This window comes from Mustela lutreola, chromosome 3 (genome assembly GCF_030435805.1).
Source record: "Mustela lutreola isolate mMusLut2 chromosome 3, mMusLut2.pri, whole genome shotgun sequence".
Taxonomy (NCBI): domain Eukaryota; kingdom Metazoa; phylum Chordata; class Mammalia; order Carnivora; family Mustelidae; genus Mustela; species Mustela lutreola.
Window position 1 is genome coordinate 155,178,096 of NC_081292.1, and position 23,699 is coordinate 155,201,794.

Below are 23,699 nucleotides of genomic sequence, written 5' to 3' on the forward strand. Positions count from 1 at the left end.
GGAGATAGACAATGCCGAATCTGAGGGCTCGGGTCTCAGGAGTGAGTGCACGTGCAAACTGCAGGACATGCTAGCAAGACCAATCTTGACACTTTAATTAGTTCCGCCGGCAGCCAAGCAGGAGAATGCCTCCCCCAAGAAAGATAGCTGATTCCGCCTCGGGCAAGAGGAGAAATGTTGACAATGGGAACTTTTTAACCTCTCTTCTTTGCCCAAAACAAATCCTAAATTTCTCCCCCATTCTTACTCCAGAGAGAGTCCTAAATGTTACACAGGACCTCAAGGAGGTTACATCATGCGGTCTAGGCCAGTCAAAACACCAAGGGCATAAATGACCAGGACTTCAAAGGCTTCGGAGGGTGGGGATGAGGGTTAGGTGGGGTTTATTCTGAAATGGGCAAAGAGCTTGGTAAATCTGGTTACTGATACTCACTTCAGAGGACAAAGCCTTTATTTTTCTTTCAAAACCCAGCATAGAAAGGAGAGAAGAGATCTGAAAATGGACACCCTCACACATGAATTCACCACCAACAGGGTCCTCAAGTCTCTAGAACGGCCAGATACCACCGGGGCCTTTCCCCTCTTCAGCACCATGCACCTGGCGCCCTGCACTCCTCAGCACCATCCCAGTGGGAACCTCTTACCCAAACCAAACAGCTCGGCGCCTGGACGGAAGGGAAAGGGTACAATTTCTCATGCCAAGACGCAGGCAACACACCTCTTCCCTGCCCACAACGCCCAGCTCCTGGCCCCCTCTCCTCTCCCACCAATTCCAAACGCCCCCTGCTGAGGTTTACCTTCTGCCAACTCCTCTTTTCAGCTCATTTTTAGGTTTATTTTCACCACCACCCTCCTTACTCCATTTTGCTACCATGTCCTACTTTGTACCACTCCATCCTATGTATCCACAGAAACACAGTGGTTAGGGGCGCCTGAGTGGCTCAGTGAGTTAAAGCCTCTGCCTTCAGCTCTCAGGTCATGATCCCAAGGTCCTGGGATCAAGCCCCACTTCGAGCGAGCTCTCTGCTCCATGCGGAGCCTGCTTCCCCCCCCCCCCCCCACCGCCTGCCTCTCTGCCTACTTGTGATCTCTGTCCATCAAATAAGTAAATAAAATCTTAAAAAGAAAGAAAAGAAAGAAACACAGCGGTTAGAACATAAAGGAGCTGTACCCCTGACCACCCACAGCTAGGAAGAGGATGCTAAGTATGCCAAAGGGGAAGTATCGATGAGCTTTCTCTTTCAGCAGGACTACATAAACTTGTACCCACACTGAAGGTAAAATGGGCTTCTCTACATAAGTCAGGATTCCTAACCACATGTTTCTGCAGGGAAATGGGATACAAGTTCAAAACATACAAATTAAAGGATCATAGAATCATGAGCTGGGGACCCCTTGATACCACGGAAAGAAACAAATAGAAAATCCTCTAACTGATTTAAAAAATAAGAACAATTAATATACCTATGAAATACTACAGTTTGTAATGTCTGTTACACTTATTTCCAGATCTAGGAAAAAAAAAGATATAAAATATCTTTACTAAAAGATTTCAATTAATTTGGGCTTTTTTTTTGGGGGGGGGGATACTCTCAGTTCAGCATTCCCTAAAGAAAAACTTTAGATCTTAAAAAACAAAAAGTGGGGTGCCTGGGTGGCTCAGTTGGTTAAGCGTCTGCCTTCGACTCAGGTCACAGTCCCAGGGTCTTGGGATGAAGCCCCACATCGGGCTCCCTGCTCAGCAGGAAGCCGGCTTCTCCCTCTCCCACTCCCCCTGCTTATGTTCCCTCTTTCGCTGTCTCTACCAAATAAATATATAAAATCTTAAAAAGAAAATTAAGATAAAAAGCAAAAAGCTTTCAAAAGCTATCAAATGCTTTTAAGAAGGCGAGTTATCAGAAACTTGTCCAGTGAAAGTGTCAGGTTTTCAGCCAAAGCCTGTTGAATTCTCCAAACGGTGGAGTACCAAAAAGCAAAACAAAGCAGCGTGCTGGAAACCGTCTACGACTGGCTTTCCTTATCTCCCCACGCTAGGGAGGTCAAAATTGAGAGGAAATAAGGCTCAATCCTTAAATAATGCATATGCACCCACTCAACTATTCCTACCGGTGTATATAAATCCAAGAATTTACATTAGCTCACCACATCTCTGGAACTGGCCGGGGCAGGGGGGAGTCCTCCCAAACACATTCAGTTTGGCAAAGCATTCCTACAAGAGGCACTCCAGTTTCACTCAGAAATGGAATGTCATTATGTAAAATCCTCTGGGGGAGGGGAAGGGAATCATTGAAAATATATTCTTACCATTCTCACTGGGCTCTGCTGCCTTGGACACTTCTCGGAACGGGATTATAACTGCATCTCCAGGCACTCTGGGGCTTTCCACATACTTGGGCTTCCTGACGGGACCTGTGGTGGAAAAGATCTGAGTGTGGCTAATTTTTTCCAGACGCAAACAAAGCTTCGGCATGTACAGTGTGTGTGTGTGTGTCCTCACCAGGACCCAAATATGCCTCAAGGAAGAGCCGGCCCCTTCTCCTCCCTTGAACACACACACGGTCATTCCAGCACAGACGCGGGAACGTCCAGCCTGGCTGCCAGAGCAGAAATGGGTAAGCTCAGTTTCGAGAATGTCAACTCTGGCAAAAACAGAAGCCGCGCGTTTGCTGTGAGGACGCGACAGCTGTCTTTGGTGTACATCAAGGAAGGGATTTTGACATGTTTAAACCTGGACAGCTTCTGGCAAAGGGTTTTTTTATTTGGAATCTGTCTCTAACTGGGACAAAGACGATTGGGTTGCTTGCTATCTCCGAAGTCAGGAGGCAAGGATTATAAACATCAACACACTCTGGGCGGCCACGGAGCACCGGAATTTTATTCCCCTGGTGACGCACTGCAATTGTGTGAGGCAGGGAAGGCGACAGTTTTCTTGGCACGTGACAGAGCCGCCTTCAAAAAGGCACAGCAGCCCATCCGGCGTGCGACTTGGGGACACAAGAGGCCCGTCGGTCCTATTTCTCACCTTCCCCTCAACCTCAACTTATCATCAGAAGATCTGGAATTCTCAGGAAGGCTGAATGGACCCCTCACATGCCGGCGGGAATGAACAGGTGCAGCCACTTCAGGAAACGGTTTGGCAGCTCCTCAAAAGGTTACACACACAGTTATTAAATGGCCCAGCAGTTCCGCTTCTCTACTCACACACATTTACACAGAAGTTTGCACACCCGTGCTCGTGGTAGCAATATCGAGAGCCAAACGTCCATCAACTGATGACTACAAAATGTGATCTGTCCATGCAGGGGGACAGTATTAGGCCACACAGAGGGATGGAGTCCTGATTTATGCTACAACAGGATGAAACCTGAAAACACGATGCTACGTGAAGGAAGCCAGTCCCCACAGACCACATATTATAGGAATCCATTTGTATGGAATATCCGGAACAAGCAAATGTATGGAAATAATGAATGGCTGCCAGAGGCTGAGATATGCAAGCTAGTGGGTTGATGGCTAAAGGGCAGGAGACTTCTTTTTAGAGTGATTAACATGTCCTAAAATTAGTGGTGGGGGCACCTGCGTGACTCAGTCATTAAGTGTCTGCCTTCGGCTCCAGTCGTTTCCCAGGATCCTGGGATCGAGTCCCATGTTGGGCTCCCTGCTCAGTGGGAAGCCTACTTTTCCTTCTGCCCCTCCACCTACTTGTGTTCCCACTCTCACTGTCTCTCTGTCAATTTCATTAAATCTTTAAATAATAATAATAAAATAAAATAAAATTAGTGGTGATGGCTGCACGACCTTGGGAATATACTAAAAACCACTAGAGTGTACACTTTAAATGCGTGCTTTGTAGGACATGTGAATTACATCTAAATGAAGCCGCATAAAAAAAGAAAAGGTTGCCCATCCTGTCTGTTCCTTTCAAGCATCACATTACACTTGGCCCAGAATCACCCACTCGACTTTCATTTTCCTTGGCTGCCTTATACTTAAAGTACGCTTTTACAGGGCCACAGAGGCAGGGCATGTTCCACAGCAGTGAGGGAAAAGCTGGTGGGAAGAGAGGCAGCCAGGGGTCCACAGCCCTCCCTCCTGCTCAGCCGACCCTCCAGGGCCTCGGCTCCATCACTACACACTGGTTCTGTGAATCAGGCGGGTCCTGAGCGTCCTTGGGCATGAAACACTATATGCCTCCAAGGAGTTCTGTTCAGACTGTGGTTTGTGGTGAGAGATGCTGCCATCTAAAGGCTTCCCGCATAAGCATCTCCATCAGTCTAACAATATCCCAGTTCCCAGCGCCTACAACGGACAACACATGAAAACAGGTGACATTATCAAAGCAGCGTCTGGTGCTTGACAAATAGGGATGGTGCCTCAAACTCGACAAATCATGGTGTTTTTTTTTTTTTTTTAAAGATTTTATTTATTTATTTGACAGAGAGAAATCACAAGCAGGTGGAGAGGCAGGCAGAGAGAGAGAGAGGGAAGCAGGCTCCCTGCTGAGCAGAGAGCCCGATGTGGGACTCGATCCCAGGACCCTGAGATCATGACCTGAGCCGAAGGCAGCGGCTTAACCCACTGAGCCACCCAGGCGCCCGACAAATCATGGTTTTTAAATGGCTAACAGTATTTAATCGCATGACCGTCTCCATAATTTACTTAACCATGTCCGAAAGGGGATTTTTCAAAGGTTAAATTGGAACGGTTACGGGGAAGAGGGAGAACATGTTCACAATATGAAAGGAGGATGCAGGCTCTGCAGCAGAATACAAAGCATTACTCAGATTTTATCTAAAATCTACACATACCCTATATAAATATTCATGGAGAGAAGACTGGGGGGAGGGGCATAAAGGGAAATTTAACATATTTGCTATGGGGGAGCCACACACTAGGAAGAAGGGCTCTAACAGGGCAGGAAAAAATGGAATCAGGACAAGCACAAGAACATTTCTACACTTTTGGTTCCTGACCTATTCTCTGTGGTACAAGAGATCACAGGGATCTTTTCCCCTACCATCTGCTATCTTCCACTTAAAGGACTCTGGGGAGGTAAAGCCCTTTATTATTACCACCCAATGATTCAAATTGTCCCAAACAGCAACCACCCCTCAATGGTTGAGGGATGACAAATCAAAGGTTGAGGGGTGCTCAAGAGACACCTGTAAATTTCTGCTCCCCTTAACTCTTCAGGGTATAGTAACAGCAAATCTAAGCAGGAGATCTATTTACAGGCTCCAATCTACCTACCCCATATATCCTTCAAAAATAGTCTCTGACAGTGAGTAGTCCTAAAACATGGGACATCTCACATGGATGTACAATGGTTTTTATGAATGGCTGGAACAATGAACCCCAATGTCATCCAGAGCCTTCATAAAGCATCCAGGCCTATCCATCTAATGCTCTATCACCGTGTTCAGCCCGGAGGCCAACTGCTACCTGTAAGAACTACTTCACACTAAGGAGTCAGAGTGTGAAGAGCAGAGCCTCTGGAATTGGACAGACCCACCTAGGTTCAAATACGGTTCCCTCCCCAGCTCGGGCCTCAGTAATATCCTCAAGATGTAAGATGACCAAGTAAGCCTCCTGTTCCAAGGGGAACATCCAGGAGAGCTAAGACATGGATCTGATTCCCAGGCTTAGCTTAGCACCTGGCATAGTAAACAGTGGCGCTAGATGGGAAAGGAGATATGGAATATCAAAGTAAAGAGAACATGTATTCAGTGGTCACACGAGGCTAAGCACTTACATACATTAATTCATTCAGTGGTAGTAATTTTGGGAGAAGAGCACTACTTGCATTTTTAGGTCAAGAAACTAACACTCAAATTAGTTAAAAAGGTTTGTTGTGGCCCACACATGGCAAAACACTAGTTCTGTGGTCCATGCAGGTTTGAAGCCCGAGTACTCAACCAGCACATGGCACCGATAAAAGCAAGAAACCAGATGAAACATGCAGTCCTAGAAAAGGTCAGAACAACAGAAACTTCCACCACCACCTAGTCACCCATTGACCTGCCCAATGATTCAAATTGTCCCAAACAGCAACCACCCCTCAATGGTTGAGGGATAACAAATCAAAGGTTGAGGGGTGCTCAAGAGATACCTGTAAATTTCTGCTCCCCTTAACTCTTCAGGGTATAGTAACAGCAAATCTAAGCAGGAGATCTATTTACAGGCTCCAATCTACCTACCCCATATATCCTTGGGATAGGATATGTTGGGATAGTCAACAAATATTTTATTCATATTTGTCTCTGATCATCCCTTTTACTAAGAATTGAGATATTCTACAGTGGTTACAGGCATACTTTAAATATTGGAGATACTGCAATAAAGTGAGTCAAATGAATTTTTTTGTTTCCCAGGACAGGTGACATGTTTACACTGTGGTCTATTAAATATACGATAGCATTATGTCTAAAATCAATGTGTATACCTTAATTAAGAATTACTTTATTGCCTTGCCTTGCCTTGCCTTGATGTTGTTGGCTCTGATTACGGTGGTGGCTGTGGCCATTTCTTAAAGTAAGAATCCAATGAAGTCTGCCACATCAATTGGTGCTTTCATGAATGACTTCTCTGTCGCATGTGATGCTGTTTAACAGCATTTTTACCCACAGAACTTCTTTCATAACTAGAGGTGAACCTCTTAAATCCAACTACTACATTATCAACTAAGTTTATACAATATTCTAAAATCCTTTGTTGTCATTTTAACAATCTTCACGGTACCTTCACCAAGATTAGATTCCATCTCAAGAAACTTATTTGTTTATCTGTAAAAAGCAACAGTCCATCATCCATTAAAGTTTAATCATGAGACTGCAGCAGTCCAGTCCCATCTTCAGGCTCTACTTCCAGTTCAAGCTCTCTTGCTACTTCTACCCCATCTGCAGTTACTTCCTCCACTGAAGTCCTGAACGCGGAGAGTCCTCCATGAGGGCTGGAATCATCTTCCGAACTCCTGTTAATGTCGATATGTTGACCACTTCCCATGAATCATGAATATACTTGGGGCATCTGGAATGGTAAATCCTCTCCAGAAGCTTTTCAGTTTAACTTTGTCCAGATCCATCAGAGGAATCACTATCTGGGGCAGCTACAGTCTTACAAAATATATTGCTTAAATAACACCTGAAAGTTGCAATTATCTCTTGAACCATGGGCTGAAGAATGGACGCTGTGTTAAACAGCGCAAAAATATTAAGCTCCTGAGACATCTCCACCAGAGCTCGAGTGACCAGGTGCATTGTCAAAGAGCAGTAACATTTTCCGAGGAATTTTATCCTGAGTAGTAGGTCTCAACGGTGGGCTTAAAATATTCAGTAAACCATGTTGTAAATAGATGTGCTGTCATCCAGATTTTGTTGTTCCATTTATAGAGCATAGGCAGAATACATTTATATTAATGCCTAGGGATCCTAGGATTTGGAGAATGGCAAATGAGCACTGATTTCAACTTTAAAGTCACCAACTCCATCAGTCCGTAACAAGAGACAGCCTGTCCCCTTTAAAGCTTTGAAGCCAGGCATCGACTTCTCTTTTGTTAGGAACGTCCTAGATGGCATCTTCAGGAACCAATCTCTATTAGCATTCAACTTTTCTTCTATAATCTCCTCATCTCTCGTCAGCCTTCATGAACTGAAAAAAAATTAAGGTCTTACTCTGGATTAGCTTTTGTCTTAAGAAAATGTGGCGGCTAGTTTGATCTTGGACCCAGACCACTACAACTTTCTCGGTATCAGCGATGGGGCTGTGTTTGCTTTATCATTCAGGTATAACTGGAGTAGCACTTTCAACTTCCTTCAAGAACTTTTCCTCTGCATTCACAGCTCAGTTAACTCTTTGGGGCAAGAGGCCAGGCTTTCAGCCTAACTAAGCTTAATCATTTTTAGCTTTTGATTTAAAGTAAGAGATATGGGACTCTTCCTTTCACTTGAACACTTACATTGTATGGTTATTCAGTGACCTAATTTCAATACTGTTGTGTCTCAGGCAACACCAAGGCCCAAGGAGAGAGGGAAGAGACAGGAGAATGGCCATTTGATGGAACCCAGCCAGAATATACCCAACATTGATCAATTAAGTGTGCCGTCTTACACGGGCACAGTTCATGGTACCCCCAAAACAATTACAATAGTAACAAAGATCACTGACCACAGGTCACAGTAACAGACATAGTAATGAAAAAGTCTGACATATTGCAAGAATTATCAACATGTGACACAAAGACATGAAGTGAGCCAATGCAGTAGGAAAAATGGTGCCAAAAGACTTGCTGGACACAGGGTTGCCACAAATCTTCAATCTCAAAACTGCAACATCTAGGAAATGTGATAGAACAAACCTCCATAAAACAAGGCATGCTGGTGCAAGCAATGGCTCTCCAATATGACCCTCTTATTTAAAATGCTTTCCACAAACAGCTGAACCTCAAATGCTATAAAACAAGAAAAATTTATAACTATAGAGGTTTTGTTCCTTCCTCCTCTCTATCGCTCATTAGAGACTCTTTGCACACTTTCCATTAAATAACCAGATGAACACTCGTTTGCCTTTACTCCTTTCCAAAATATGATTAGAGTTGCAGTAAAGGGATTTGAGAGAGACTGATGGGGAGCGGAGAACACCGCAGGCAAGAAACCAAACTTCTGAGAGTGGGAAACAGTTTGCCAAGGAGCAGTGAATTGAGTGGGCTAGAAAAGGTCGGCTCTAGGGTAGGGGATGGGACAGCTCAGCCTCAGAGATGGGAGGCACTTCTGAAGACAGGGGCATGGATGGGGCCACGCAGGATCAGGGCTTGAGAATCTATTTAAGGGAGAGTCAGACCCTCAGAACCAGGAAGCATTCCCTCTCATCCTGGAAAGGCCTAATGCCAAGAGCACAGAGACTCAAGAGCTAAACTCTTAAGTGCTAAACTAAAAAACTGGGATTAAGAAAAATTCCACATGTAGACTGGTGGGCCATTGGGGTGGGTCCCCAATGCCCCCCACCCCGAGCTGTGAGACCAGCGACAGCAATCTCGCACACCAGGGCAGAAGACATCAGAGGATTCCGCTCTGGGGAAAGTCACCAAGAGAAAAGACCAGTAAGTGAGAGTTGGGCACATCCCCTCAAAGAAATGGCACATCCCCAACCAACCACGGTATCACAAAGCCTGTCCTCAACACGTAGCCAGCACTTTCAATCAGCCTCTTTGCTCTTCAGATACGAACTAGGATCAGACAGTCGAGGAAGACCCTACCCTGAAAAGCAGCCACTGGAACAAGAAGAGCGCTGTGAGGGATCCGAGAAAACAGGAGGAACCCCCGCCAGAATGAGGAGTTATTGCTTCCACTACCCAAAGGACGACCATCACAAAGGGCACCTAGGGTCCCTGTGGTGAGCCGCTGAGCAGACTGACTGAAGGACAAGGAGAAGAAAGGCCACGCTGGCAGGAGCCATGTGACCTCCAGGCACCCATCTTACACCTGAGCTGCTATTAAACCACAGTGACACTGATTTCTAAACCTGAAACAAACTCCCCTAAAACAAAGTGGCTGCCATGTCAACAGGGACCCAAACTGAGAATTCCATCACCCCCCCATCCTCTTACTCAGGGGATTCTACTGCCCAGCACCTTTCTAGACACAGCTTTTTGTTTAAAATAAAATGTTCAGGGGCGCCTGTATGGCTCAGTGGGTTAAAGCCTCTCTCTGCCTTCGGCTCAGGTCATGATGCCAGGGTCCTGGGATCGAGCCCCACATCGGGCTCTCTGCTCAGCTGGGAGCCCACTTCTTCCTCTCTCTGCCTGCCTCTCTGCCTACTGGTGATTTCTGCCTGTCAAATAAAAAAATAAAAATCTAAAAAAATTTTTTTAAAAAATAAAACAGAATGTTCAATGTTCCCAAGCATAAGCTATCTTAAAGTAAAATAATCTCCCCCCTTCCCTATCAGGTTAATCCCCACAAAATAACCAAAATATAATACTACATAATAATTATGCAGAAAACATGGTATGTTTGCCACTAGTTGGGTGTTTTTTTTTAAGGTGGGGGGGCAGAAGGAGAGAGACAACCATGCAGGCTCCATGGCCAGCACAATCTCACAAGCCTAAGATCATGACCTGAGCCAAAATCAGGAGTTAGACACTCAACGGACTGAGCCACCCAAGGTGCCCCTGCTGGCTACTGTATTTTAAGGCAAGCATTCCTTAAAAACTATATATGACCATCAGGTATTAGCTTGAACATCAGCAAGGGGAACCTGGTTGGCTCAGTCCAGAGAGCATGCAACTCTGAATCTCAGGGTTCTAAGTTCAAGCCCCATGGCAGGTATAGAGATTACTCAAAATTTAAAAAAAAAAAAAAATTGTGAGAAATTCAGCTCAGGTAAAGGCCAACATGTTTCCCAGGCACGATGGCCTCACTTCCCAATCACTCCTGGGCAGCTCACCCATAACACTGGTATAAAGCACTTTTCAAGTTCTACTGTGTATAGAGATCACCTGGGTGGGGGGTGGGGGAGTCCTATAAAAATGAAGATTCTGATATCCTTACTAGGTATATAAGGCTGGGACCACAGCCACACTTTAGTAGCAAAGGCATCAAGTAGGGCAACAGAGCCACCATGGGCAGGGCCCCTAAAGAAGACCACCCTTCTTTCATCAGGTCTGAGAAGGACCTAGGGTTGTGTGGCTGGAGCACCAACTTGTCCAGTTTACCAGGTTTTAGATAAATGAGGATTGTTCTCAGTCAAATGGAACTCATTCTTTTTTTTTTTTTTTAAGATTTTATTTATTTATTTGACAGAGAGAGCGCGCGAGCGAGTGAGCACAGGTAGGCAGAAGGAGAGAGAGAGAGAAGCAGGTTCTCCACTGAGCAGGGAGCCCCATGTGGGGTTCGATTCCAGCACCCTGGGATCATGACCTGATCCAAAGGCAGTCGCTTAACCGAATGAGCCACCCAGGTGCCCCCAAATGGAACTCATTCTTGATCATAACCCATTTTTTAAAAATTTATTTGACAGAGAGAGAGATCACAAGTAGGCAGAGAGGCAGGCAGAGAGGGAGGGAGAAGCAGGCTCCCCACTGAGCAGAGAGCCTGATGCAGGGCTCAATCCCAGGACCCTGAGATCATGACCCGAGCTGAAGGCAGAGGCTTTAACCCACTGAGCCACCCAGGTGCCCCGATCATAACCCATTTCACAGCAACTCCAGATTCTTTACCTCATCCAGTCTCCCCCACCGCTCACCCCCATTCTCTACTATTTGATACAGGGGAAGGGCCCTCAACTTTAAAGATGAAGGGCTCCAAAGATAGACAGACACAGAAGGTGTCCCAGAGAGGTTAAACAGGTTCCCGGCATGCAGCTTGCACGAGAAGAGCTCCTGCCAGCTCTTTCCACTGTACAGAACAGCCTGTGTGTGTCTGGGAGGGGGATCGGTGAACCGCCCTGAATTACGTCAGTCTACAGCCTCGAAGGCAGGCCTTCTCCCCATTCAGTCCACAGCCTTTATGTAAAACTCCAAATATACTTTTCCCAGCGGTCAGTTTTCCTGCTCTTTTTAACATTTTAATCACATAGCTGACTATTCGGCTGCTTAGAAACTGCCATATAAGGAATATTTTTTAAAAGGGATTGCAGAAATAAACCAAACAGGGCTTTATCTCCAGGCAGTGAAAGACAGAAGGGCAGGGGTTACTTTTCATTTCAGAGTGTTTCAGTTAAAAATAATTATATATATAAAAGCAATATTTGGGACACAGAACACCTGAGGCTACTTAATGCATTTAATGCAGTCTTACATTTTTCACAACATCTGGAGAGGAAAAGTGACACTTTGAATTATCAATCATTTTAGAGGGTTTTGTTTGTTTGTTTGTTTTTTGTTTTTAGCATCTTGAACTTTCTCAGACAAGGTTCCTGTCAATTTTATCTGGTCTGGGATTTTCATTTTACAATGGGAAATGTTCATACAAAGAGGGGAACAATAAAAAGGATAAGTAAGAGGATTTTCTTTGGGGGAGGGGAGCTTTATCACTAAAGCAAATGTCATAAATAGTCAATTCCCAAATGGTGAACTGTGGCAAACTATCAGACGACAGGTGGGATTTTTAAAGGGCATGATACTGAGAGCTTCCAACGTCTGACCCTTCTCCTGCCTGTATCCCAAAAGGCCAGTGTTGCAGGGAGGAAGAGACGCATGCTTGGAATTGAGAAAGGGGGATATCTGGCCTGAGGGCATGAAAGGAACACCTTCCCGAGGACCGGGCTGTCCTGCCTCCCTGCTGCTTTGTCCTGTGCTGAGCTGAGGCAGGGCAGGTGAGCTGATGGGTCTACCCACAACCCTACCTGTGAGCAGTGAGAGCTTCTTGGGAACAGTCACTTTGAGGGAAGGAGGGGCCAGAAAATGAACTGACCCAGTCAGAAGCCTCGACCCAAAGGGAGGGTAATTTCAAGCACAATGTGTTGTCCGTCATTTGAATTTCTCCCACAAGAAGCAGGGGAGAGACTGCAAACAAAAACCTAACATGCTGCTTGAGATGGCTCCACTCCACGGATGGATAGAGGCAGCCCAAGGATTCCCTACCCCACATGCTTGGGTATACTAGGAGCTGATGAGAGGAAAGGCACCAGGCGAAGTGCCTCAGCTGCCTCAACAGGAACTTCTCTGGTCTGCTCTCTGGAAGCTTCCAGAAACTAATTGGGGCCTTGTGCAGGAAGAGAAGGATAGTAACTCAGTGCAATCGGGGTTGTCACCACTGGATATAACCTCCTCTACACTCCAGCACAGGTAAGGTCTAGGGAAATTCAGACTAATTCTAGGGAAGAAAAAAAACAGGTGAAAACCACAATGAGATACCACCTCACACCAGTCAGAATGGCTAAAATTAACAAATCAGGAAATGACAGATGCTGGCAAGGATGCAGAGAAAGGAGAACCTTCCCACACTGTTGGTGGGAATGCAAGCTGGTACAGCCACTCTGGAAAACAGCATAGAGGTTCCTCAAAACGTTGAAAATAGAGCTACCCCATGACCCAGCAATCACACTACTGGGTATTTACCCTAAAGATACAAATGTAGTTATCCGAAGGGACACGTGCACCCAAATGTTTATAGCAGCAATGTCCACAATAGCCAAACTATGGAAAGAACCTCGATGTCCATCAACAGGTGAATGGATAAAGAAGATGTGGTATATATACACAATGGAATACTATGCAGCCATCAAAAGAAATGAAATCTTGCCATTTGTGACAACTTGCCATTTGTGGAACCAGATGGTATTAGGCTTAGTGAAATAAGTCAACAGGAGAAAGACAACTTTCATATGAGCTCCCTGATATGAGGAAGTGGAGATGCAACATGGGGTGTTTGGGGGGTCGGAAAAGAACAAATGAAACCAGATGGGATGGGGAGGGAGACAAATGATAAGAGACTCTTAATCTCACAAAACAAACTGAGGGTTGCCGGAGGGAGTGAGGGAGGGAGAAGGTGGTGGGGTTATGGACATTGGGGAGGTGCTATGTGCTATGTGCTACAGTGAGTGCTGTGAAGTGTGTAAACCTGGCGATTTGCAGACCTGTACCCCTGGGGCTAATAATACATTATATGTTAATTAAAAATTGTAAAATTAAAAAAAGAAAAACACCAGAAGGTGAGAGGAAAACAATGGGTCACCTGCTAATGGTAACTGAAATAGAAGAGTTACCTGACATTACTCTTAATAAGCCTCCTCTTTCTTATTTCGAATACCTTCTTTTTAAAGAGTGCATCGAGAAAGGACACAGCCTTCACTCCATGCAATGCACAAGGCCCTGTGTGATACAAATGTGCATTGCCATTTGGGCACTTAAATCTAGTAGGAAAACAGTTCCAAAATGGAGCCACGTTCCTTTCAATAAATCAGCTTTAAAATAAATGTTGACAATGATTTTCTAGTCTCAGTTTGCGGTGTGCACGTTTACAACACTGTGAGTATAATAAACCCCTAGCTCAACACAATACCCTGAGTCATGTTTTTCCACTTTCTCCCAGCGCAGTTTGGTCCGTCATGCTGTTCCTGTACTGAACCCTGTTTTTATGCACTAACGCAGGGAAATGCATTCATTCACCTTACTTAGTTACTCAACAAGCACCCCCTGGCACCAACTGCACACCAGGCACAGGGTGAGAACAAGACATGGACACGCTCTCCTGGAGCTCCCAGGTTTCTGGGACATAACTCTATCACACTGCCCAAATTTTATCTCCAAACACCTCCACATAACTAATGTGATATAAATGTGTGTCAGGTGCCTTCAAACTAATGCCTAAAAGTAATTAGTTGTCTTAATCTGGAATAGGGACTCTAGAGGTTAACTAGTCTTTTTTTTTCCTCTAAGATTTTATTTATTGGAAAAAGAGAGAGGGCATGTGGAGGGGGGAAGGGCAAAGAGAGAGAATCTCAAGCAGACTCCGAGCTGAGCGTGGAGGCTGATACAGGGGTGCAATCTCACAATCCTGAGATCTTGACCCCAATTGAAACCAAGAGCTGGGTGCTTAACCAACTGAGCCACCCAAGCACCCCAAGGTTAAGTAGCTTTTAAACAAAAGGCCAGGGGCACCTGGGTAGCTCAGTCAGTTAAGCGATTAACTCTTGATTTCTGCTCAGGTCATGCTCTCAGGGTCATGAGATCAAGCCCAGCATAGGCCTCTGCCTCAGCAGAGTCTGCTTGAGATTCTCTCCCTCTGTCCCTCCCCTCCACTCAAGAGCACAAGCATGCATGCTCTCTCTCTTGCTCTCTCTCTCTCTCTCAAATAAATAAAAGCTTTGAAAAACTAGGGGCACCTGGGTGGCTCTGTCAGTTAAGGATCAGACTCTTTTGCGGGGGGACAACAACTGATTTTTAATTTATTTATTTATTTATTTTAAAGATTTTATTTATTTATTTGACAGACAGAGATCACAAGTAGGCAGAGAGGCAGGCAGAGAGAGAGAGAGGAGGAGGAAGCAGGCTCTCTGCTCAGCAGAGAGCCCGATGTGGGGCTCGATCCCAGGACCCTGGGATCATGACCTGAGCCGAAGGCAGAGGCTTTAACCCACTGAGCCACCCAGGCGCCCCAACAATACTGATTTTTTAAAACTGAAGTATAATTGAAGTATTGAAGTATAATACACAATGTTACATTAGTTTTAGGTGTACAACAGATCAGATTCTTGATTCCAGCTTAGGTCATAATCTCGGGGTGGTAAGATCAGATCTACAGGGCAGGGGCTCCACGCTCAGCACGGAGTCTGCTTGAGATTCTCTCCCTCCTCCTGCTTGCTCTCAAATAAATAAAAATCTTTAAAAAAATTTAAAAATAGGGGTGCCTGGGTTGCTCAGTGGGTTAAAGCCTCTGCCTTCGGCTCAGGTCATGATCCCAGGGTCCTGGATTGAGTCCCGCATCGGGCTCTCTGCTTGGCAGGGAGACTGTTTCTCTGTCTCTCTCTGCCTGCCTCTCTGCCTACTTGTGATCTCTGTCAAATAAATAAATAAAATCTCTTTAAAAATAAATAAATAAATAAAAATTTAAAAAAATAAAAAATTTAAAAATAAAATAAAAGGCGACACTCAAGAGCAGACCACCACCAGTCAGTCAGGTAGTCATCCTTACCACAGTCACACAAGTTAGTACACTTGAGGTAAAAAATGGACCCCCATGCTGGCTAAATCACTAATTTTGTTCATTGGTATTATGGAGCAGAGTTTCAGGTGGCTCCTGAATAGGGTTCCTGTATGGGTTCCTGTATAGGGTGAGGGTGGGGTGTGAGTGTATGTGTCCAAGGAGAGCGGAGAAGTCTGGACCTGGCCACTGTGGAAGAATGGGAAGAGAGCTGTTGAGTGAGACGTAATTGCTCTTCTTCTCCTGCCCTCTCTTGAATGGTTGGGGAGGGCTCATGGAGCACCCGCCTACGGGTGAAAACCTCTGGATGGATTGGGACGCATGCTTTTCCCTCCCACCTCTTCCCTTACCTCCCAAATCTCCCACCCTTAACAGAAAAGATGAAAGAGGTTAGAACAGGATTCCATAGTAGTGACTGTGCTGAATATTTGAAAAAATGGTCCCAAATCAGGATATTCCTTAGAAGTTATCAGTTTATAGCAAATAGGTGTAGTTCTTTTAAAGAGCAGCCACTTCTCCTCATCAGAACTAGTATTTGCGCACTCCTTGAGTAATAGTACTTTAAGGGAGCCAGCAAAGGGTAAGGTTCTCTGCCTCAAGCAGCTTTCATCCTGCGTGGGAATGGGAAGAGGAAAACACTACTCCACTCCATGCTCCCACTTCCTTCCAACAGTACTCATCATCCTGTCACACCATGTCAACCGATCCTTCTGTGTTCTTGGTGACAAAACCAAGGGCAAGAAAAGGCAAGAGATTCAGACTCCGCAGGTCCTATAGAGAAATAACTGAACTACTGCACTGGATAAGAGGGTTTACAGGCCTAATAAGAATAAGTTGAAAGATCAGCAACAGATATTGTTACAATCTCACTAGGTTGCCTTGAGAATTACCACTATGTACCTAGCAGAACGGTAGAATTTAAAAACAAAAAACTGAGGAGTAAAAAGTGATGTGAGGATACAAATCAATGAGAATTCTTCTCCACTGTTGGCAGGGAAACAAGATGGTACAATCACATTGGTAAAGAGTTGGCATTTTTATGTAAAATTAAACACACCATGGGACCAAGCGATTCCACAATAAGGCACTGACCCAAGAGAAATGAAAATGTATGTTAACCCAAAAGCCTGCATGTACATGTTTATGGCAACTTAATTCATAATCTACCAAAAGTACAAGCTACTCAAATGTCCTTCAATTGGTAAATGGATAAACTACAGTACATCCACACAATGGAATAGTACTCAGCAGTAAAAAGTAAAACAACATTGATACCCACTAGAGTAGAAATGAATTCCAGGGGCACATGTCTGACTCACTGGGTTAAGCCTCTGCCTTCAGCTCAGGGTGTGAGCTGGGATCGAGCCCCGCCTCAGGCTCCCTGCTCATCTGGGAGTCTGCTTGTCCCTCTCCCTCTGTCCTGCTCATGCTCACTCTCTCAAATAAATAAAATCTTTTTTAAAAAATGAATTTCAAATGAACTATACTCAGTGAAAGACGCCAGACTCAAAAGGCTGCATACTCTATCATTCCATTTATGGGACATTCTGGGAAAGGCAACTACAGATTTAGACAACAGATCGGTGGTTCCCAGGGAGCAGGGGTGGACTACAGAGGGAGCAGCCTGAGGGAATATTTTGGGGTGAGGGAGCTGTTCTGTCCCTGACTGGTGGGGTGCTGATAACACAACCCCAGACATTTGTTAAAGTGCACAGATCCGTACAACAAAAAGTAAACTTCATTGTATATAAACAAAAATGAAAAAAATTTTAATTAAAAAAAGAGAGGTCTGACTTAGGGTATCCATCTATATGGGGGAGAAGCACTACTTGTCGGAAGCCTCCGTTCTGACCTACGGAGAGAACAAGGCCGGTTCCAACATCTACCATTCCCTTCTGCTTTGGTAAGAAAGGCATCGTTTCTAACTAGTTTAGAAGAGTTGAAGTTTTAAGAAGTACCCAATACAAAGAAAGAGGAAGAGAGACGACAGAGTGTCCCTTGAGTTGGGTGGCAGGGGGTGATTACATAAAGCAGACTTTCCAGGACTATCTCATTCTACACTCTGGGCTGACTGACTAGCAACTGGACTATTTCACAGTTCTGCACACTCTCAAAAACGTAGTAGCAATGCAAATGATTCCCGTCCATAGCAATGGAAACAAATGTTGTGTGGCGGAGGATATAAATTGCCGTAAATCCAAATTCTCATTTAAATTGGCCTTAACATCTTACTCATTTCCCTCTTTAATTAATGAGCTAAATAAAATTATTGACATATGACCTTTACCATTTGCATGTCCTATTTTTGCCTTCTTGAAAATTATGCTTCAACAGCACAGGGAATTAAATAAATCAAAAAGTGCCTTTCCCAGACTCCTTGGCAGCGAGGTAAATGCAGTCACTGCGAGGAAATCCAGTATTGGGTGGGATTTCAAGGAAGAGTGTTTAAAACAAGCCGACCAAGCTGAGAGGGGCCCCTTATGACTCTTCTCACTTTCCTCCATCTGGCAGGAAATGCTGACTTGCTAGCGCTAACAATCATGCAGGACCCTGAGGTGACCTTGAGGGAGGAGGGTATAGCAGGCTGATAATGGCACCCAAAAATATGCCCATGACCTAATCTCTGAACCCTGTAAATGTTCTTTATTTGGAAAAGTGGTTTGTGTGATTAAGCTAAGGATTCTGCGGTGAAGGAATCATCCTGGATTATCCATATCCAGGTGGGTCCGAAGTACTATCATGATTATTCTTACAAACAATACAATGGGAGACAAGATCACCACCCAGAGAAAGCCATGTCAAGACAGAGACTGGAGGGAAGCTGCCACACAAAAAAGAATCCCCTGGAGCCCCCAGAAACTAGGAGAAGCAAGAACAATTTTCTCCAGAACCTCTGGAGAGAGTACAACTGTGCTAAGACCTTGATTTCTGAATTCTGGTCTCCAGAACAGTGAGAGAATGAATTTCTGTTGTTTTAAGCCATCCAGCCTGTGGTACTCTGTGACAGCAGCCCCAGGAAACTAACACAAAGGGAGGGGGTAGACACAAGACAGGGCCTGGTTCCCTGACGACAGATACCTTGAAGTCACCTCAGCCCAGCATCATCTAACTCTAGACCGTTCACAAGAGAAGAATGAATTTTTATTTTATTTATTATGTATTTGATCATTCTTAATTGAAACCAAACTTAATCCTAATATAGTAATAAACTGTAATAATCAATTATTGGCCCCAACCTCAACAATCATATTGGTCACCCTAAAACCTCAGCAAGGTTGAGAATTAAATCAAGAGCTGAAGAAGTTGAACTCCAAGTATTGATAGGACAGTGTTACCTTTAGAATAACTTTTCCATTGCTGACATACTCAGGGAATATGTCTAATAGAGAATTTTTTTAAGTTTTTTTTTTTTTTAAGATTTTATTTATTTATTTGACAGACAGAGATCACAAGTAGAGAGGCAGGAAGAGAGAGAGAAGGAAGCAGGCTCCCTGCAGAGCAGAGAGCCTGATGCGGGGCTTGGTCGCAGGACCCTGGAGTCATGACCTGAGCCAAAGGCAGAGGCTTTAACCCACTGAGCCACCCAGGCGCCCCTAATAGAGAATTTTTAATGTTTTTTTTAAAATGTGGCCTACCAGGACTGATTAGCTTTGTGATTCCTATTTGAAGTATGTAATTTTTAGCTTTAAGTGAAATTCATATTTAAATATAGGACTTTAGATTACAAATATAAGATTTATAAATTGAGTTTAAAGGCTATGGAAAGCTATGTTTAAAATTATTTAACCATAGTACCTTGCACAGTGATTTGAAACCCTTATCATCATATGTATACAAAATGCTGCTCTCAGACATCAAAAGACTCCTTTTAGTAATGGTCTCTCCACAATATAAAGTCAGTCTCTCACCTTCAAAATGCTCACTGGAAGGAATTCAAGATGGAAGGAAGGAGGGAGAAAGAGAGGAAAAGAGGACCTAAAAACTCCCTTAACTCCAAGTTTACTACAGTCCATAGCCCACGGCCCTCTCACAGCCATTAGCCAGCCAACAAAACCAGCCATCATTCATTTCTAGTCCTTCAGCTAAATTCTAAAACCTTCCATGGACCACCACAGTCCCCAGGGTCATCAGGCTATTCTTGTTAGCATCCCCCAAGACAACTCACTCCTCTCTGTTCCTGGTGTCTGAAAAGAGGCGGCACTCTGCTTTGAGACACTCTAAGGTCAGAAGCAGCCCATGGTGTTGCTGTACATGGCCAGAGGTTGGTGCATCAGGCCACACGCTCATGGCCCCTGACAATCCAGGGAGTCCCACGACAGGCTCATCGGAGACTGAAAGCAAGAGCAGAGCAGAGACTGGGCTTGTGAGCCTGAAGCAAATGTTCTTCTGTGACCTCTTTGGTGAGAAGCTCACTCTTGAAAGCATGTGACTGCCATTATCTGAAATACCTCGTGGAAACATCAAGAACCTAAGAGAGCAGCCGCAGAGTGGTATCTGGAGGCTTAGCTGTTATCTCTTTCAGTTTGAACAGGACAAATTGCCCTCACAGATGACATAGGGAACACATGACACCACTGACAAAGAATTAGCTGAAGAGCCACTGGCAGGGCACATCTCCTTACAGGCAGCCAGCCCCTAATGACAGAGCCCTCTCAACCCCCCTCCAGCAACATCTGTCTCTCTGTGTCCCAACCGCAGGAGCAGGGTTTGTCCACAGAGTTACAGGACGGTTCTGTAGAACTTTTCTTATCCACCAAAACAACTACAATTTTATCTCACTTTCAAAAGCTTATCAAGATTAACATTCAGGGGTGCCTGGGTGGCTCAGTGGGTTAAGCCTCTGCTTTCAGCTCAGGTCTGGATCTCAGGGTCCTGGGATCAAGCCCTGCATCAGGCTTTCTGCTCGATGGGGAGCCTGGTTCCCCTTCTCTCTCTGCCTGCCTCTCTGCCTACTTGTGATCTCTCTCTCTGCCAAATAAATAAATTAAATCTTTAAAAAAAAAAAAGATTAACATTCAACTTGGAATTCCTGATTCCACACTGGCTTATGACAACAAGAGTAGCCACTCGAGTAGCTTCTTGATTTTTTTCTCTTTAAACCAATCCCAAGAGGCAGTCATGCTGACCTCCAGCGTAGCACTTGCTACCGGTCACCAGGTCAATCACGAGGCCCTCTAAGTTACCCAGCCGACTCTCCAACCCCTCCCATTCCGAAGACTCCTCCTGTGGTTGTGAATGTTCCAGAGGGCAGAGATCCAGCAGCCCCACCCCCCCCACACACACATTGCCACACATCATGGTGGGTGTTAGCAGCCTCCCTGCCTTCCTTCCACACAGGCTCGAACACCTTAAAACCCTTCAGCAAAGGAGAATGACACTCTCAAAATCAGTCCCCAACCTGCCCAAGCCAAAGAAAAACAGCTCCAGAAGTTCGAGGTTTCAATCTGTGGCACTTTTATGTCTCAGCAAATTTTGAATAATCAGAAAGAAAGCTTACCTTAAGCTATCCAGACATCCTTTGGGTTGGGTGACCAAAGTTAGCAGTTACTATGCCATAAGAAAGAACTATTGAGAATTTTAACCTTCAGGTGTTTATTTTGTAGGCACACCTGGTGATGTATGAAGCCAAAGTCGGAAGTTAGCCTCTTTTAAGGACATGGGTCGGAAGAGTCCCAGAACTAGGCAGACACTGTTCCTGGAACACACTCATCATTCAGCATCTACCACACGGTGGCGCTGCTTCAATGTGGATTTCAGACCAAATCCACAAGGGCATTTCTTCACCATCGGAGAACAATGCCTGCACCCATTAGAAGTTGGGAGAGTGAAACGGACAAAAGCTTCTTGACAGTTCAGGTAACACCCATGAGGTCAACAGTCTACATAGAGGACAGCAGCTCTTTGCCCAGGTTTTAGGCCGAGCCTCACAGAATTCTGACATTCCGGGCCCCTGCAAAGAGCTTCCCTTCACTTACAACCCAGCCCACAATGCAACATGTAGGGCAGAAGGGCTGAGGGTCCCTGAGTTGGCCGTCTCACAGCACAACCGGAAATGTCATCTACCTGTGACTCCAGACTGATATAACCGAATGGGGAAGAAGAAATGAATCTCCATGTGGAAAATCCCAAATTTATGCAGATACCTCATTGTCAAGGAGGGGGAGGGAGAACACCCCACCCTTCCTATGTGGGCTGCTCACAGCACCTTCCCTCCAGAGAATAGGATATGGAGAGCAGCATAAGAAGGGAGAGTAACTTCACTATGGAGAAACCTGAAAACCACTACGTTGGCTGGGTGGCCAAAGTTAACATAAACTGTGAGAAGTCACATTGCTGGTGTTCACCATCAACATGTTGTGATAAGACGGGCACTTCACCTCTGCGGTCTTCCTCTCCAAAACCCCCTAAATCTAGTCTAATCATGACAGAAGCATTAGACAAATCCCAGCAGAGGGGCATCCTATAAAATTCCAATCAGTCCACATCAAAACTGCCCAAGTCATCAAAACCAAGTCAAGTCTGAGAAACTATTACAGCTGAGAGGAGCCTACGCAGACATACAAATAAATGTAATGTGGGACCCTGAATAAATCCTGGATGTTGGTTATAAACTAGATAAATATGAATGAAGCATAGATTTTAGTTGCTAATAATGTATCAGTATTAGTTTATTAATTGTGAAAATACATGGGATGCCTGGGTGGCTCAGTCGGTTGGGCATCTGCCTTTGGCTTGGGTCATGATCCCAAGGTCCTGGAATCAAGCCCATGTCAGGCTCCTTGCTCAGTGGGGAACCTGTTTCTCTCTCTCCTTCTCCCTCTGTATGTGTTCTCTCTCCCTCTCTCTGTCAAATAGATAAATAAAACCTTTTAAAAATATTTGTGACAATATATCATTAATGTACTCTGTTAATAACAGGAGAAACTGGGTATGTGTTAGATAGGAACTCTGAACTACATTTACAACTTTTTCTATAAATCTAAAACTATTCTAAAATGATAAGTTTAGGGGCACCTGGGTAGCTCAGTTGGTTAAGCATCTGACTCCTGATTTTGGCTCAGGCCATAATCTCAGGATCATGAGATCGTGCCCCAGGTCAGGCTCCATGCTCAGTATGGAGTCTACTTGAAATTCTCTCTCTCCCTCTCTCTCTGCCTCTCCCCCTGCTCTCTCTCTCTAAAATAAATAAAATCTTTAAAATAAAATTAAAAGTTTATGTTTTAAAAAGTCCATTCAAGGCTCATATGGTAACCAACACCTTCACATACAGGACAATGCCTTCTGTATTCAGGAATTCCAGCCGTGTTCCTGACAGTCCTGATACCCAGAGCAGAAGAAGAGGGTTGTTACAGGATGAATGGTGTTGCCCCAAATTTCATGGGTTAAAGGCCCAACTCCCAGTATCTCCAAATGTGACTGTACTTGGAGACCAGGCTTTTAAAGAGGTAATTAAGTTAAAATGAAGCCACTGCTGTGGGCCCTAATCCCATCGGCGTGGTGTCTTTACAGGCAAAATCTGGACCCACAGACACACACCAGGACACACAGGCACAGAGGAAAGACCACGTGAGGACTCAGGGAGCAGGAGACCCTCTGTAAACTAAGGAGAGGGGCTAGAGGAAGAAGTAAAGCTGTAAGCACGCTCATCTGGCACTTCAGGCCTCCTGAACTGTGAGAAAATGCATTGTTGGTTCTTTGAGCCACCCACTCTGTGGTCCTCTGTTATGGCAGCACCAGCAAACTGTACAACGGGGAGGCAAAAATCCCCGGCGTCAAGGAAGGTCATGGGGATGAAGGGCTTGACGGTTTCCATGCCTCATGTCCCTGCCGGGAAGAGTCTGACCAAATGCTGCCCTTCTGGGCAGCGATGAGGTGAAATGGAACTGCCCAGGGCCTTTGGAGTCAGGCTGCAGAACTTCAAGCCCCAGCCAGCCAGGAACAAGCTCCACAACTTTTGGGCAAATTATCCACTCCTGGGTCTCTCCATCAGCTGCAAATGGGGTTAGTACCTACACCTCAAGGTTAAATATAGACTGTCTAGCATGTGGTCAAGTACTAAAT

The 23,699-nt window shown here is 44.9% G+C and overlaps 1 protein-coding gene across 10 annotated transcripts in view; it reads right to left on the reverse strand.

The window, feature by feature from the left end:
• Positions 1-23,699, reverse strand: part of TANC1 (tetratricopeptide repeat, ankyrin repeat and coiled-coil containing 1) — a 230,649-nt gene that overhangs the window by 84,581 nt on the left and 122,369 nt on the right. For 9 of the 10 annotated variants that reach the window (XM_059167243.1, XM_059167240.1, XM_059167238.1 and 6 more), the window contains one exon: positions 2,305-2,409. The exons of the other annotated variant lie outside the window; for it this stretch is intronic. In XM_059167243.1, coding sequence (XP_059023226.1) covers positions 2,305-2,409 — 105 coding nt within the window. Of the gene's footprint in view, positions 1-2,304; positions 2,410-23,699 lie in introns of those variants that run through there. 10 annotated transcript variants of the gene reach the window in all.